The 13,069-nt window shown below is 41.4% G+C and overlaps 1 protein-coding gene across 1 annotated transcript in view; it reads left to right on the top strand.

Annotated features, from left to right (window-relative positions):
* AKR1D1 (aldo-keto reductase family 1 member D1) overlaps positions 1–12,789 on the top strand; it is a 34,499-nt gene extending 21,710 nt beyond the window's left edge. The window contains exons 4-9 of the mRNA XM_056508456.1: positions 3,465–3,542; positions 5,824–5,946; positions 7,717–7,826; positions 8,305–8,470; positions 9,251–9,333; positions 12,628–12,789. Coding sequence (XP_056364431.1) covers positions 3,465–3,542; positions 5,824–5,946; positions 7,717–7,826; positions 8,305–8,470; positions 9,251–9,333; positions 12,628–12,670 — 603 coding nt within the window. The 3' untranslated portion in view covers positions 12,671–12,789. The remainder of the gene's footprint in view (positions 1–3,464; positions 3,543–5,823; positions 5,947–7,716; positions 7,827–8,304; positions 8,471–9,250; positions 9,334–12,627) is intronic.
* The last annotated feature ends 280 nt before the right edge of the window (positions 12,790–13,069 follow it).

The following is a 13,069-nucleotide window of genomic DNA, read 5'->3' as shown; positions in this document are numbered from 1 at the left end:
TCCAAATTACCAGAACTATCAGATAGGAAGCAAATTACCAATGAGGCTATCACATTACACTTGCAGGCCTTTTTTTCCCCTGAGGAGGCCATATCCTATTAAGACCTGTATAGGAGTAACCAGACTCTGATATTAAAATTTTATTTATACAGTCACACGTATGGAATCCTTTTGGGTACATTTTTGAAAATTTCCCACCACTAGCAATTTCCTGTTTCCTTTTTCTTATGTTTGTATTCTTTAGTAGTTCATTCTCCCACATAGTGAAGGTCATTGTCTCACAATATAAAGATATAGACAGCTGGCTTTAAAGTAATGTACATCTGACTCCCTGAGGCTTGTATCAACAATCTTGAGTAGTTAAAGGAGTAGCAGACCTAGACATTCATTTATGTTTCTCATGAGAGGAGAGAAAAAATAACTCACTTTCTTCCTGAAAAATATACACTTTTCTATATCAAATACAAAATGAAAAAACCCCATTCTTTGCAGTGGTGACAGGTTTTCCTTTCTTTGCTCCCTCTCTCACAATTACACCCATCCTGCCTGTGATGCTTGCCTTTGATGAGGAGCACACAGGTGTAACTCTAAGAAACTCCTACTCCCCCCTAATTTGCAAATGTGTTTTCCTCCCCAGAAGTCTAGCAAAAGCAATCTCTGGTTGGAAGCAGTGATGTACTTAAGACACTTACACTACCACCTGAAAACAGTAAGAAACTTCCCCCTGCAGTTCCCAGCCAGCAATTTGTCACAGGGCTTTCAGGCAGGGTAAGAGGACTATGCTTTCAAAAAGCACCACTCAGCAAAGTCCCACTGCTTTTCAACAGCTCAAGAATGGCCACCACATGGGGTGAAATTATTCCCTGACCTACCAACATGAGCCTACACCTTCCTGTGTTTTTTCCTCACATAGATTCCCCATTCAGGACTTCTATCCTTCCTGCCTTTAGCCCCCAGCAGTGTTGCTCAGCTTCTCCACCCTAGCAAGGCAGAAGCCAGCCGAAACAGATCTCCAGGCCACCATGTGTCCTTCCTCTGCCTGGGGAGTTCATAGCCAGCAGGTATTTTAGGGGTGAAAACCCAGCAGGATTTTTAGGTGACCTTTCTCAGATGACTGATTCATCAAGTAAGCATCAACTTGTGCACTAAATGATCTACAAATCCATCCCAGCCAAGTGATTCTGTCATCTGACAAGAAAGCAGACATTTTAGTGTTACTCTGAGCAAGTCTCATCTAAGTATCCTGTAATTGTAAAAGAATAACACAAAACAGACCATTTCCATCACTATTTGACTTCCTGTTGCCCTTCTATTTATAGGGCAGGCATTCACAGGTTGTTAAAATTGCTTTCTTGAGAAAGCCTGCTTGTCAAAGACCATTTTATGAAAGCAAGGGGATGTGCAGACTTGTCTTTCTGTATGTGTGTTGGTGAGAAAATTATTATAATGGGAGCGGGACCTTTCCTCTCAGTGGTTAACAGCTGCAGGGTTTTAACCTGGCAAATGAGCTGTCTGGTATCTTTTGGAGTGCCTCCAACTTCAGACATGACATGACAACATGTGATCCTGCAGTGACTGCCACATTAATTTCAGTGCTCATGCAGCAGTATGGTAACAAGCCACCTTTCATCCAGTGTAAAACACAAGGCTATCTCCAAGAGAACTGCAAGAGAAGACACCAGCATTTCTAGGATGACTGGTATGGTGTAGTTCATGAGAACCCAGGGCTAAAATGCATGACCAACTTTTGAAAGACCTGTTCCATAACCATCACGCTGTCACCACCAAAACACTGCCTTTCTCTCAGCACTTTATCCATCTGCAGGCAGTTCTTCCATTCAGAAATTCCCTTTCATAAAAAGATAGCTTGGTAGAGAAAGTTTTAGAGTTATTAAAAAGTTTTAAACAGAGAAAGTTTTGTCCGGAGACTATTGAGCAGAGACAACTGCACTCCAACACTTTGCAGAGTTCTCTGCAGGTAGGAGGAAGAATTAATTGATCACTGTAGAAATCCACAGTAGTTCACACCACATCTTAGTCAAGGAAAGTTCATCTTCAAGCACCATTCATCCTGACTGAGTTCATTTTTAAAACACAAATAACGGAGGAAAATGGGAGGATGGTAAATTAGCTGATATAATTGCTGCCTTTTGACTACTATTAAAAAAAAAAAGTTGACTAGAAGTTAGTGAATTGGAAATGGGACAGAGTAAAAAGGTCCTGAATTCAGATTCATTTACTAAAATTAAACAGGTCCAACTGTTTAATATGTTGAACTTGCAGTCCTTTGAAAGTGTGCTGGGGCATCATGGGATGAATGGCTTGTTCCAAAATACCATGGGGATGGTTTTGCAAATAAAGCTTTTCCACCTCACGTTATGATGGCAAACACTTTGCCTTCTAATAGAAAAAAAATGTACCCAGCAGCCACCTACCTCCTTCTAGTCAAGATATTTTTTCCAGCAAGACAGCGCAACAAAAGCAACAAGTTGTCTTTGTGGAATTCTCTGAGGAAAATCAGCACATTTGGAGGAGAGAGGCTTATGCCTGTAACTGAGACCTTGGCCCTCTGAAATCTGAGGCTGTGTTTTCCTTAGGCTCACTTTTCCCATTAAATGCCTTGGATTTGAACTCGACTGAATTGGGAGGTGATAGTTACTGATCATATTAGTCACAGCTGCACGTTCTCAAGGAGTTACCACGTCAACATCTTGTACCCAGGCCTTTGAAATGTAGCAGTTTGAAGTCAGATTAAATGTCAAACATCACTGAAGGGCTTTTGCTCAAAAAAAGAAAAACCAAACCGCAGCAAAACACAAAAGTGAAATTCTGATCAGGCTCAAGGGAGAGAGGTGTTAATGCATTGCCTGCAACAGCAGTGAAATGACCAGTAAATAAGAGAAAGCTGTGCTTGTGAGATAACAGCTCATAAATCATCTCTGAAGCCTACAGAGTATAGAGATTGGAAGAAAGAGTTTCTAGTGCCCAAAGAAATGTGGCTAACACACTTAAGAGGTTAGCTATGCCCATAGCTCTTTACTGCTAGTAGCTCTTGGACCCTCCAGCTGTACCAGCTTTGTCCAGCTCCCAAGTGCCTAGGACACAAGCAGGAGGCAAGGGAAGGGCTAAAATGAAGAGAGAAGAAGAGAATATAGGCTGGTACTCTAACCCAGCCCTTTGGAAGTAAACTTTTGGATGCCGTAACAAAAAGGTCAAAAGTTTACTGAAAAACAAGGCCATTGAGGAACTCCTGGGTGCACTCACATGTGACAGCTCAGGAGTGTATCCAAGGACTATCTAGCAGATGAGGATGTGGTAAGCCCAGTATAAACAACCTGCTGAACTTAGGATGTTTCAAAAACGATTCTTTTTTTTTGTTGTTTACTAGAGTCTGTGAAAAAATTTTTGGTCTAAGGAGGGCCAATTTTTTCTTTTAAGCACAGCACTATGGTTTTACTTTTCAGCCTGGAGATGCACTCTACCCAAAAGATGAAAATGGAAAATTTATCTATCATGAGACAGACTTATGTGCCACTTGGGAGGTAAGTAAACACAACATCCATCCATATATGCTTTAAACCCACAGATATTCATTCTCATTTTTACTTGTGGTTTTAATAAACATAACTGAAGCAAATTGCCAAGGTAAATGGATATAATTCTACAAGCTCCATGGATAAATTTTACTTCTATCCTTAAGCTTGTTTCTTTTTGTTGTCATTTAATTATTTTAATAACAAAACATTGTTGAAACATCAGATGTCCACATTCCCTCTTTAAGAGAGTGCACTCTACACTCACTACTTGAAGCTTTTATCATTAGGTTTTTACCAATCCTTTCCCTTTATCTGATCTTCAGGGAACAAGAAAGTTGGAGCCCTCAAAAGAGACTAGGTCATCTTGAAAAAAAAAAAAAATCTTTCCATTTGCAGGAAAAAAACACATTTTGCCCTAAAGCTCACCATAAAAAACCCCCAAACAATCAACCAAAAAAACCGTATTAATAAAACCAAAAACAAACAAAACAAAAAGGCAACACCTTTCCACTCATAACCTCTGAAAAACAAAGCCCAAGACCTTGCCATCACTTGCTATTAGAACAAGTTCACTCACTTCTAAATTTACTTATCAGATGGGAACACAAGATTTTTCTGGTAAGAAAACTTGGAGGGAAGTAGCATTTGCCTGAAAGATTGCACCCTACATTTGTTTGTGATGTGCTCTAGTCCTTTAGGCAGAAGTCTCATTAAGACTCATGTCACTTGGCTTCAGGATCTTGGGTGAGGCAGAAAGTGAGACTAGCAACCTGCTCACATTTCTGCCTCTCAAAACCTCTTTGGTTCATGGCCAGAGCTGCTCAGATCTCCTGCACCAGGCCTGATGAAATAGCATCACTAATTACATCCAGTTCACACCAAGAGATAAGAGGTGCTACTACATGCTCCACTTCAGCTTCAACTGTCCAGATCTGGATAGTCATGTCCCAGTTTAGCTCTACTCGAGGTACAACAGATAAAGATGAAGAATGGTGAAATTCTGAGTGAAGTTTTGAATGGGGAGAGAGCCAGAGAGGGTCCTGAACTTTCCCTTGGCAGCTGAGCCATCCAGGCTGGGTCTCAGGGGGATGGGGGAATTCCACGTTAGCTGTTTATGTTACATTTGAATTTGGCTGATGCAGCTCATTCCCCTTTTTTCACAGAATGGTTGCTCACATGTTGAAAGCAATAGCTCTCCCAGCACTGCTATATTTTTATCTTTGAGCTGGTATTTAATGTAAAGGTTATTCTATAGCAGGCCACTCTCTTCAGCTAATAATCAAGAGAAAAATAGGTGGTGGGAAGTGCCTGCAAATAGCAACATTAATCTAAATTAAAATGGCTTGTCTCAATTCAGATAATTTCACTCTCTCAGTGTGGTGCTAGCAGACAAAAATTAATCCAGATGACTGTATTTGCTGGCTTGTCACTGAGTGATAGAAGGCATATGAGGCCAACTAGAGGTCATCAAACACACAGTGCCTCTTACCTCCCTGCTTTCAGCTCCTGTGAGACAGAAAGAATAACAAAGCCTGGAAGGGCATCCAGCTCCATGGTGGGGTCTGCTCTGCCTCAAACAGTCACTGAATTATTTGTGTTTTGGGCAGCAAAGGGGAACACTATAGGAAAGGACCCCCTTTCCCCTTAACAACCCAGCAGATGAAGATAACAAAGTCCAGGGAACATATTCATATCCAGTATTCATAAGAGTTTCTCAGCTAGTAGGATTTGCCTAAAGTGGAAAACAAAAGAATGCCTCTCTCCCATCCTTTTTTTTCTGCTTAATACAGTACTGAAGTTTTCTGTGCAGGTTTTGTGATGTGCCTTGCCAGATATTGAGGGGATTTCACTAAATAAAGACTTCATATGAAAAACTGTCTTACAATCAAAAAGAGTGAATTGACTTATCAGGAAAGCAATCTGTTTTGTTCACTTTTCTTTCTCCAGCTTTAAGGCACTGCTAAAGCAGCATAAAATAAGCAAAACTCTTTAAACCAGGTTGCCTGGCACTTAAATATCTATATCTCAGGTTAAATCTTTCTGCTCTCCAGACAAATTCTACCCTCACAGGAGGTAAAAACCATTAGGGGTTGGTCTGGAAAGCAGGTCGACACAGGAATACAGTTTAGTTTGTCTGGACCACACTAGCCCTCATGCTAGCAGAGCTGTTAGTTCTGCTGCAGCCAAGGGTCTCAATAATGGTCTATCCTCCACCTCTCTCTAAAATGCATGCTCCAAGAAATCAAGCCAACATGTGGGACTCCTCTTGCCTTTGCTTTCTTTGCAGGCTCTGGAGGCATGTAAAGATGCAGGCTTGGCAAAGTCTATTGGAGTATCCAATTTCAACCGCAGGCAACTGGAGATGATCATGAACAAGCCAGGACTTAAGCACAAACCTGTCAGCAACCAGGTATGACTGCAAGCCAAGGGCAGTGCCTGCCACGGTGCCACTGCCCTTTGGGGAATGCAAACACACAGCCTAAACCACCATGTACAGAAAGGTGATGTGTACTTTGCCACAGATGCTGCCCTCCATACTTCCATTTCTAGCTTGAAAATATTACTCTTCCTATCTAGGCTAAAGATCAATATTTGAAGGCTCTGGAGCAATCACTTTCCTCAGTTTCTGCTCCAGGACTATAAAACAGATGACTCTGTGCCAAAGCTCCATAACAAGATTGAATGCTGAGCCAAAGCAGATCTTAGATCTCTGCCATGTACCTTACTTCTAGTCCAAAAAATTCCCAAGAAAGCCCTTCAGAGGTAACTGGTCCTCAATGAAGCCATGCCTACCTTAGTTGACACCAGCCCAACCCTGCAGATCCTGAGTCACTTCAGGCTTCTCAAATGTGAAAGCCACTAGAAGCAACTCCTGAATTTCCTGTACTTGCTCTCTTGTACATTTCCTAAAAGACCTGTGTAAGAGATAGAGAAAACACTCAGTTAAAGGAGGCCCTGTCACCCTGGCCCGAGCTGAGCAATTCGGTGAGGATGACAGGCACATCCGAGTTAAATTACAGCAGCGGGGCTCTGAGAAGGTGACAAGTGGCAGCGACCCATCTGAGTGCCCAGTACCTTTGGCTCTGGCATTTGGCAGGTCACTGCATTTCCTAGAAATCTCTGGGAAGCCCTTCTGACACAAGCTCATCTGGCACAAACAAATATCCACATTAGCAGTAATAGAAAAGAGGCCAGGGACCAACAGGGACCAACTTCCCACTCCCAGCACTTGGCTTGGAGGGCTAGAATGGCCACGAGGCAGGGAAGGAGGCTGGCCACAGCTTCCATTTCTGTAGTTGGCCTGAAGGGAAAGGCTGGCAGCGAGAATAGGGAATTCCAGCACCCTTCCCTGGTATTAAAATGCCCAGCGGGTGCAAAATGCAATTGCTGATTCTGGCGTGCCCCTAAGACTGCGCCGAGCATTGCTGATGCTTCCTGGGGTCGAGGAAAACCAGGCAAAAGATTAAGCCCAGTGTAGGGCATCTGGCCAGCAAGCACAGATGTACCAGATAGCTTCAGACTTGCCAGATAGCAACCACTGCAAACAGTGGTTGCTCTGTCACCTTTTAGACATCCATTTCCCAGTCTGAGATCACAGCCAGAAAATCCATGCCTGTGAGGGAACAGTGTTTGCAATGTGGGAGGGCAGAGCCCACAACAAGGTCATAATCTCTCCTTCTGTATACCCCCTCCCCTCACCTTTCTAGCTGGGACAGCTTATGCCAATACTTCCCTAAAAACATCAGATAAGTCATCCTGAATGCAAGAGGCAGAGAAATGGAGTGCAGACCCACATGAGATGGGTTCCCTTCTCAGTCTACTTGTCTAGTGAGTTTGCCTTACCTCCATAATCTCCACTTATTGCCACCTTTCCACAGCAGGCCAATAAAAGTTCCTTGCAGCCAAATTATAGTTGCAGATGTTGATCTGCTGTTCACAAAAAAAAAAAAAAAAAAAACCAAAACCAAAAACAAAAAAACCAAAAAAAAAAAAAAAAAAAAAAATCACCCAGCAATGTACAATTAGAATAATAAACACAGATGAAGTTCCCTTTTCCCTAATTTACATCTATCCTTTCCTGAAAGCATCATCTGGTCTATAGCTCTCACAAGTATTGTGATTTCTTCTGCTTCTGTGTCTGTCCTGTTAATTAATCATTCTTTCTGTGTTACTCCTGTAGGTAGAATGCCATCCCTACTTCACCCAACCCAAACTCCTAGAATTTTGCAGACAACATGACATCGTTATTGTTGGGTACAGCCCATTGGGAACCTCAAGGGATGAATCATGGTAAGTCCCCATTACTTTCTGACACTAGGACAATATCCAGGGAAACATACTTCTCCACTGCTGAGTCTCTGTGCAAAATATTTCTGCCCCCATTTTTTAAAGTGGCTTTGAACTTCAGTGTCTAAATATTACTGTTGTGAGTGTAAACTTTCAACACTCCTGCTGCATGCTGTCATCAAAGAATGCCAGGCGTCTGCATAGGAGGTTGCCTTAGGTCTCCTCTAACAGAAGGCAAGTGTTTGGAATGGGGAACTTGTGAAGCTTAGGTGAGGAAGAAGAAACTAAGTCAATGTTAGGACATCACATAGGAAGTTGCCTTTGACAACTCACCAACCTAAAAGCCAAAGCTTTTCTCCTGTCTTTCACCCTACTTGTCAAAAGGTGCAGTGTTCTGTCCACAAACAAGTAGATGCCCCTATGTTTTGACATTAAAGATGAGGAGGTTTTTTTTTTTTTTTTCTTCTCACTTTTTTCCCAGGGTAAATGTGTCCTCCCCTCCTTTACTGAAGGATCCTGTGCTGAACGCCATTGGCAAGAAGTACAACAAGACTGCGGCACAGATTGCTTTGCGCTTCAACGTCCAGCGAGGGGTGGTGGTGATCCCAAAAAGTTTCAATCCACAACGCATCAGAGAGAACTTCCAGGTAAATTCATACCCCTGTAGTACATGGACAAATCCACTTACATTGGCTTAGCCCCTACAGAAGGTAATTCCACCATTTTTTCTGTAGACATATATAAGACCTGACCAATGGTAAATTTTACCACATTTGGTGCTTTTTTTCCCCACCACTAAATGGCAACAAGATATGAAAATAATAGAGCAATACATAGAGGAAATGTTGGTGTCTTTTAACCCTCTGGAGCAGCTAAAGCTCCAGCTGGTGGTGTGTCCCACAGCACCTGCTGCTGCAGTGAGCAGCACAAGTGAGAGGAGATAACTCAGTAGGTCAGCAGCCCAAGGCTGCAGGAGCTCAGGAATGACTGATTGTTCTGCCCTGTCTTCAGGTATAGGACAGTTGTGCTAGGGAAGGGTTGCTGCAATCAAGTGTGACAGAAAGGGTCACAACCACACCAGCAGGAAACATTTGGTTTGACCACCACCCCAAAATAAGATGATTTTGTTCCTGCATCCCTTGCAGCACTCAGTACTCACAGTACTCACTCCCTACTTTCCCTGGAAATACATTGCTTTCAAAGCTGGTGGTTCAGTATTGCCAGACTACCTTCCCCTTCTTGCAAAAAAGGTGTAGGCAAATGTGACTGGGCTTATTCATGTCCTCGAGACTCCTGCAAATGTAAATAAGCATGGGTTTGTGGGAGAGATACAGGGAGAAGGAGGGATTGTACTTCTAGAATCTGGAAGATATGAAGGCTGATTATGAAATGAAATGCTAACTCATTCCTAACATCTCCTCCATCAGATCTTTGATTTCTCCCTCACTGAGAAAGAGATGAAAGAAATTGAAGCCCTGAACAAAAACGTTCGTTATGTGGAACTGTTAATGTAAGTACAGGAGAAATCCTACATCCTCATAGAGCATTCCTGTTCTTTCAGAGAATTAAAAAAAAAAAATCACTTCCTTTTAATATTAACTTTTGCATAAACAACCCTACTCTAAGGTAAGGCTTAAACATAAGAGACTTTTAATGCAGCCAGGCCTATTGCAAAAATAAGTGTACAATATTTGCCTGCAGCTCAGGTTCTCAAAGTCCACCTAGAAGAAAGTGAGTGTATCTTGCTATTCCATCTCTACTCCATTTCCTTAAACTATTTCTGCTATGTGGGAATGGTGATCCCAGACACTGATAAGGCATAGCATCATCCCTGTCCAGAAGTGTGGATATTGAAGCTGAAATTCAAATAAAATTGAGTTGTACCTTCTAAGAAAAACAGAAGAATGGGAAGCTTGTTTGACTGCCAGACCACTTCCTAATTATCTCTTCTGAGAACTAACAAGCCTTGATCTCTTGCCACTTGTCACCTAAAGCTTACCACCCAATATAGTTTTGCTCCACCTGAAAGCTCAGAACTACCCAACATCCCCTCCTCCAGAGGATGAGGCTGTTTGTTTTTCCTTCAGCTCAAAAGCATCTACAGCTTAAGGCCAAACTTTGTTTTCCCCTTTTCAGGGCACTCAATAAGTAGCCAAATGCTAGAGATTAATGTCCACGCATTTCTCTTTTTACCTTAGATTATCTGTGTCCTGCTAAACTGTAGCATGAAATGAAAAACATTGATAACAGCATCAAATAGCATCAATAGCACTCTAAAATGTTGACCATTTCTCAAAAGATACAGGCAAATGTTGCAAAGAAACAAACAAACCACTTACTCTGCTGCATAAATATGATCAAAAATATTCACTAAGTTAAAAGCATCATAATGGAGCTCATTTTTCACATTTAAGCTCAGCCAGGTGCTCTGAAGCTTTAGTTTCTTAAAACTTAAAATAGCCTTGCATCAATTAGCAGTACTTAGTTCCAGAAGGCTTCTCGCAAATGGCCTAGGAGATTCTTAAGTGTGTTTTGGTATCTGACACAGCTTGGTTTTCTATAGCAAAATTGAGTTATAGTATCATTTAAATTTTAAAGATTATATACTCGAAATGTAACCTTGGTGCAAATGCAAGAGCCTTTCCCAGAAGCAAAATTAAAGGCTGCAAATGCCCATAGGGGAGGAACTTTATAAGCTACCAATCTAAAAAACTAATAAGTTAAATGCTTTGCTTTATTAGAGTGAATTTGGCCACAGGAGGCCACCAAGGATAAGGAAAATAGGATGCATAAGACAGGCACTGGCAGCTCTAGCTTTCACAAGAGCTCCATGTTTAGGGAAAAATGTTTAAGTACAATCTGATCTCAGCTATGAAAAAAGCCTCATTGGAAAAGTGATGTTACCATGTAAGGAACAGATATATAGATTTAAATATATATATATATATATATATATATATATATATATATATATATATGCCTCCTCTGCATTACCACACTGAAATGTCTGGAATTGACACTGCATCAGACAAATTACCAGCCTAAACACATTTCTTATTTCACCAAGCAATCTGTATCTGAAAAAGTCAAACCGTGATACAGAAAAACTTTTGGTTAGCCAACTTCCTGGAAAACCTTTGACTGCTGTGATGCACATGCTAGCAGGAATGGAAAAATCCAGCTTTCCTCTGGTTCTTCCCCTTATCAGCTACCATAAGAGTACTGTGTGCAAACCTGTGGTTCTGATGGTATGAGTAAGCCCATACAAACAGGATAATGCAATCAGTGGAATGAATTAGCAAGTAAAGAGTCTGAGAAAAAAAAAAATGGAGGTTTTATAAAAACATGAGTACTTCAGGAAATCTTAATCTGAAATTGTTTCTTCTCCTCTTGGAGAAATCTAGAAGCATTGTGCAGGGCAAGTTTTACATTAATGTATCTGCTTGATTTATCTTATTCTCCCACTCTCTGCTATGGATGTTTTTCCTTACCAGTTATACCAAGCTGCACTGACTCCTTCAAGTGAATCATTTTCACTCAAAGGACTCAGACTTTTGAATATGTGAGATCTGATTAGCAAAGCATGCTCAATAGATGAAAAGTAGAGATAATGACACTGGCAACTCAGACATTATCAAATTATACTGAAGTCAAACAAGCCAAAATGTTGTGGCTTGTTTTGTTTTTTGGTCGTTTTTTTTTCAACCAACTCAATCTGTTAATGTGTAAACACTTGATCTTGGCTGAATATTGGAATGAAATGTTTTGACACAACCAATGCAAAATGTTTGATGCCTTCCAGTTAGTTATCTTCAATATTGTGAAATGTGTCCTTCCCAGACTGGAACGATTCACAGCTGGATAAATGCCAGTATTTGTTGTGCTGTGCTGTAAGGCAAGGCAGACAGCTGCCATGGTGCACCTGAGAATGCTCTTCAGAAATTTTTCATTTAGCTAATGGAAAGTGTTTGTCAAGCCAGGGCTTGTGATTTAGCATCATCTTCTCTAACAAACAAGAAAACCCACAACAGAAAACAGCCACCTCTCTCTTAAGTCTGCCAATAATGGGCAAACACGGTGTTATTTTTTCACCTGAAGTTGACCCTGGAAATTTTCTTCTTGCCTTTTATAGTGATCCTGAATTGTGCATCTTCCCTGAGTTTCTAAAACAAAGCCTGAAATACCTCTGTCTTTGTTAGGATGCACCCATGACCATCCCTTTCTCCCCTGAACTGGGTCATCCTAAAGCTTTTTTGTAAATTCTCTGCCACGGTAGATGCTGGCAGAGTATCTACATGTAGCCAGACTTAGTTTAGATATGGCAGCTGCTTGGGGAAAGCACCACCCCAGACCCAGACAAGTAGACAAAGTAGGACAGCCTGGTGTCTCCACCTCTTCTTCACACATAACCCTTATTTCTAGGAGTCTTTTTAGATATCTGAACAATGTCTTCCCCTTCCACAGTGCACATGGTGAAGCCATCCACCTTTGTTAAAACACTTCTACTCACCTGAGTTAAATAGTAAGAACAGTTGACATCCAGAGTTCTGTTGATTTTCCCCATCTCTCCTCAAGATATGCAGTCTGAAAAATGGTCCTTCACTGTCCTCTCCTTAAATACACAGGCTTGCTTCCAACTCTGCAGGGCCAATTATTCAGAGCAGAACTGCTTAATTAGAAGAGCCTACCATGAAGGCCACAGATATATTGCAAAGAAGAGGTTTGCTGGGCACAGGATGACTGCAGTGATTTGATATCTTGCCTCACCCAAGGAGCTCACTTGTTCAATCTGACCTTTCCACAGGTGGCGTGACCATCCAGAGTATCCCTTCAATGATGAATACTGAAAAAGAGGTGGGTCTGGACAGCCAGCCTGTGCTCTTAGGCTTTGCTGAGAGACACTCAATGTTTGGTGCTTTGTCTTCATGTGAGGCTGTTCAAATCAGCATTAAAAACATGACATTTATTTCTTTTTGTTTGTCAGTCTCTTCTTGTTATTGATGACCAAATCTATTTAATTAATTGAATTTCTGGTTTTGGCTTAGCAGGCTTTAATGCTGAACACTGACAGTTCAAGACTGACTGCTGATAAAACTGGAGATTTTTCCTAAAAACAAGTTCACTAGTTCAAGCCAAATTGGTTTCACTTAATGGAATATTCTTCACTTAATCTGAAACAAAACCTTCCACTTCAGTAGGTGTGAGGCAGAATCAGAATCACATAATGGGCAAAGTTTGAAGAGACC

Source organism: Oenanthe melanoleuca, chromosome 1A (genome assembly GCF_029582105.1).
Source record: "Oenanthe melanoleuca isolate GR-GAL-2019-014 chromosome 1A, OMel1.0, whole genome shotgun sequence".
In the NCBI taxonomy this organism is placed as follows: Eukaryota; Metazoa; Chordata; class Aves; order Passeriformes; family Muscicapidae; genus Oenanthe; species Oenanthe melanoleuca.
The sequence above is the reverse complement of the archived record's forward strand: the minus strand, read 5'-3'. Positions and strand labels throughout refer to the sequence as shown.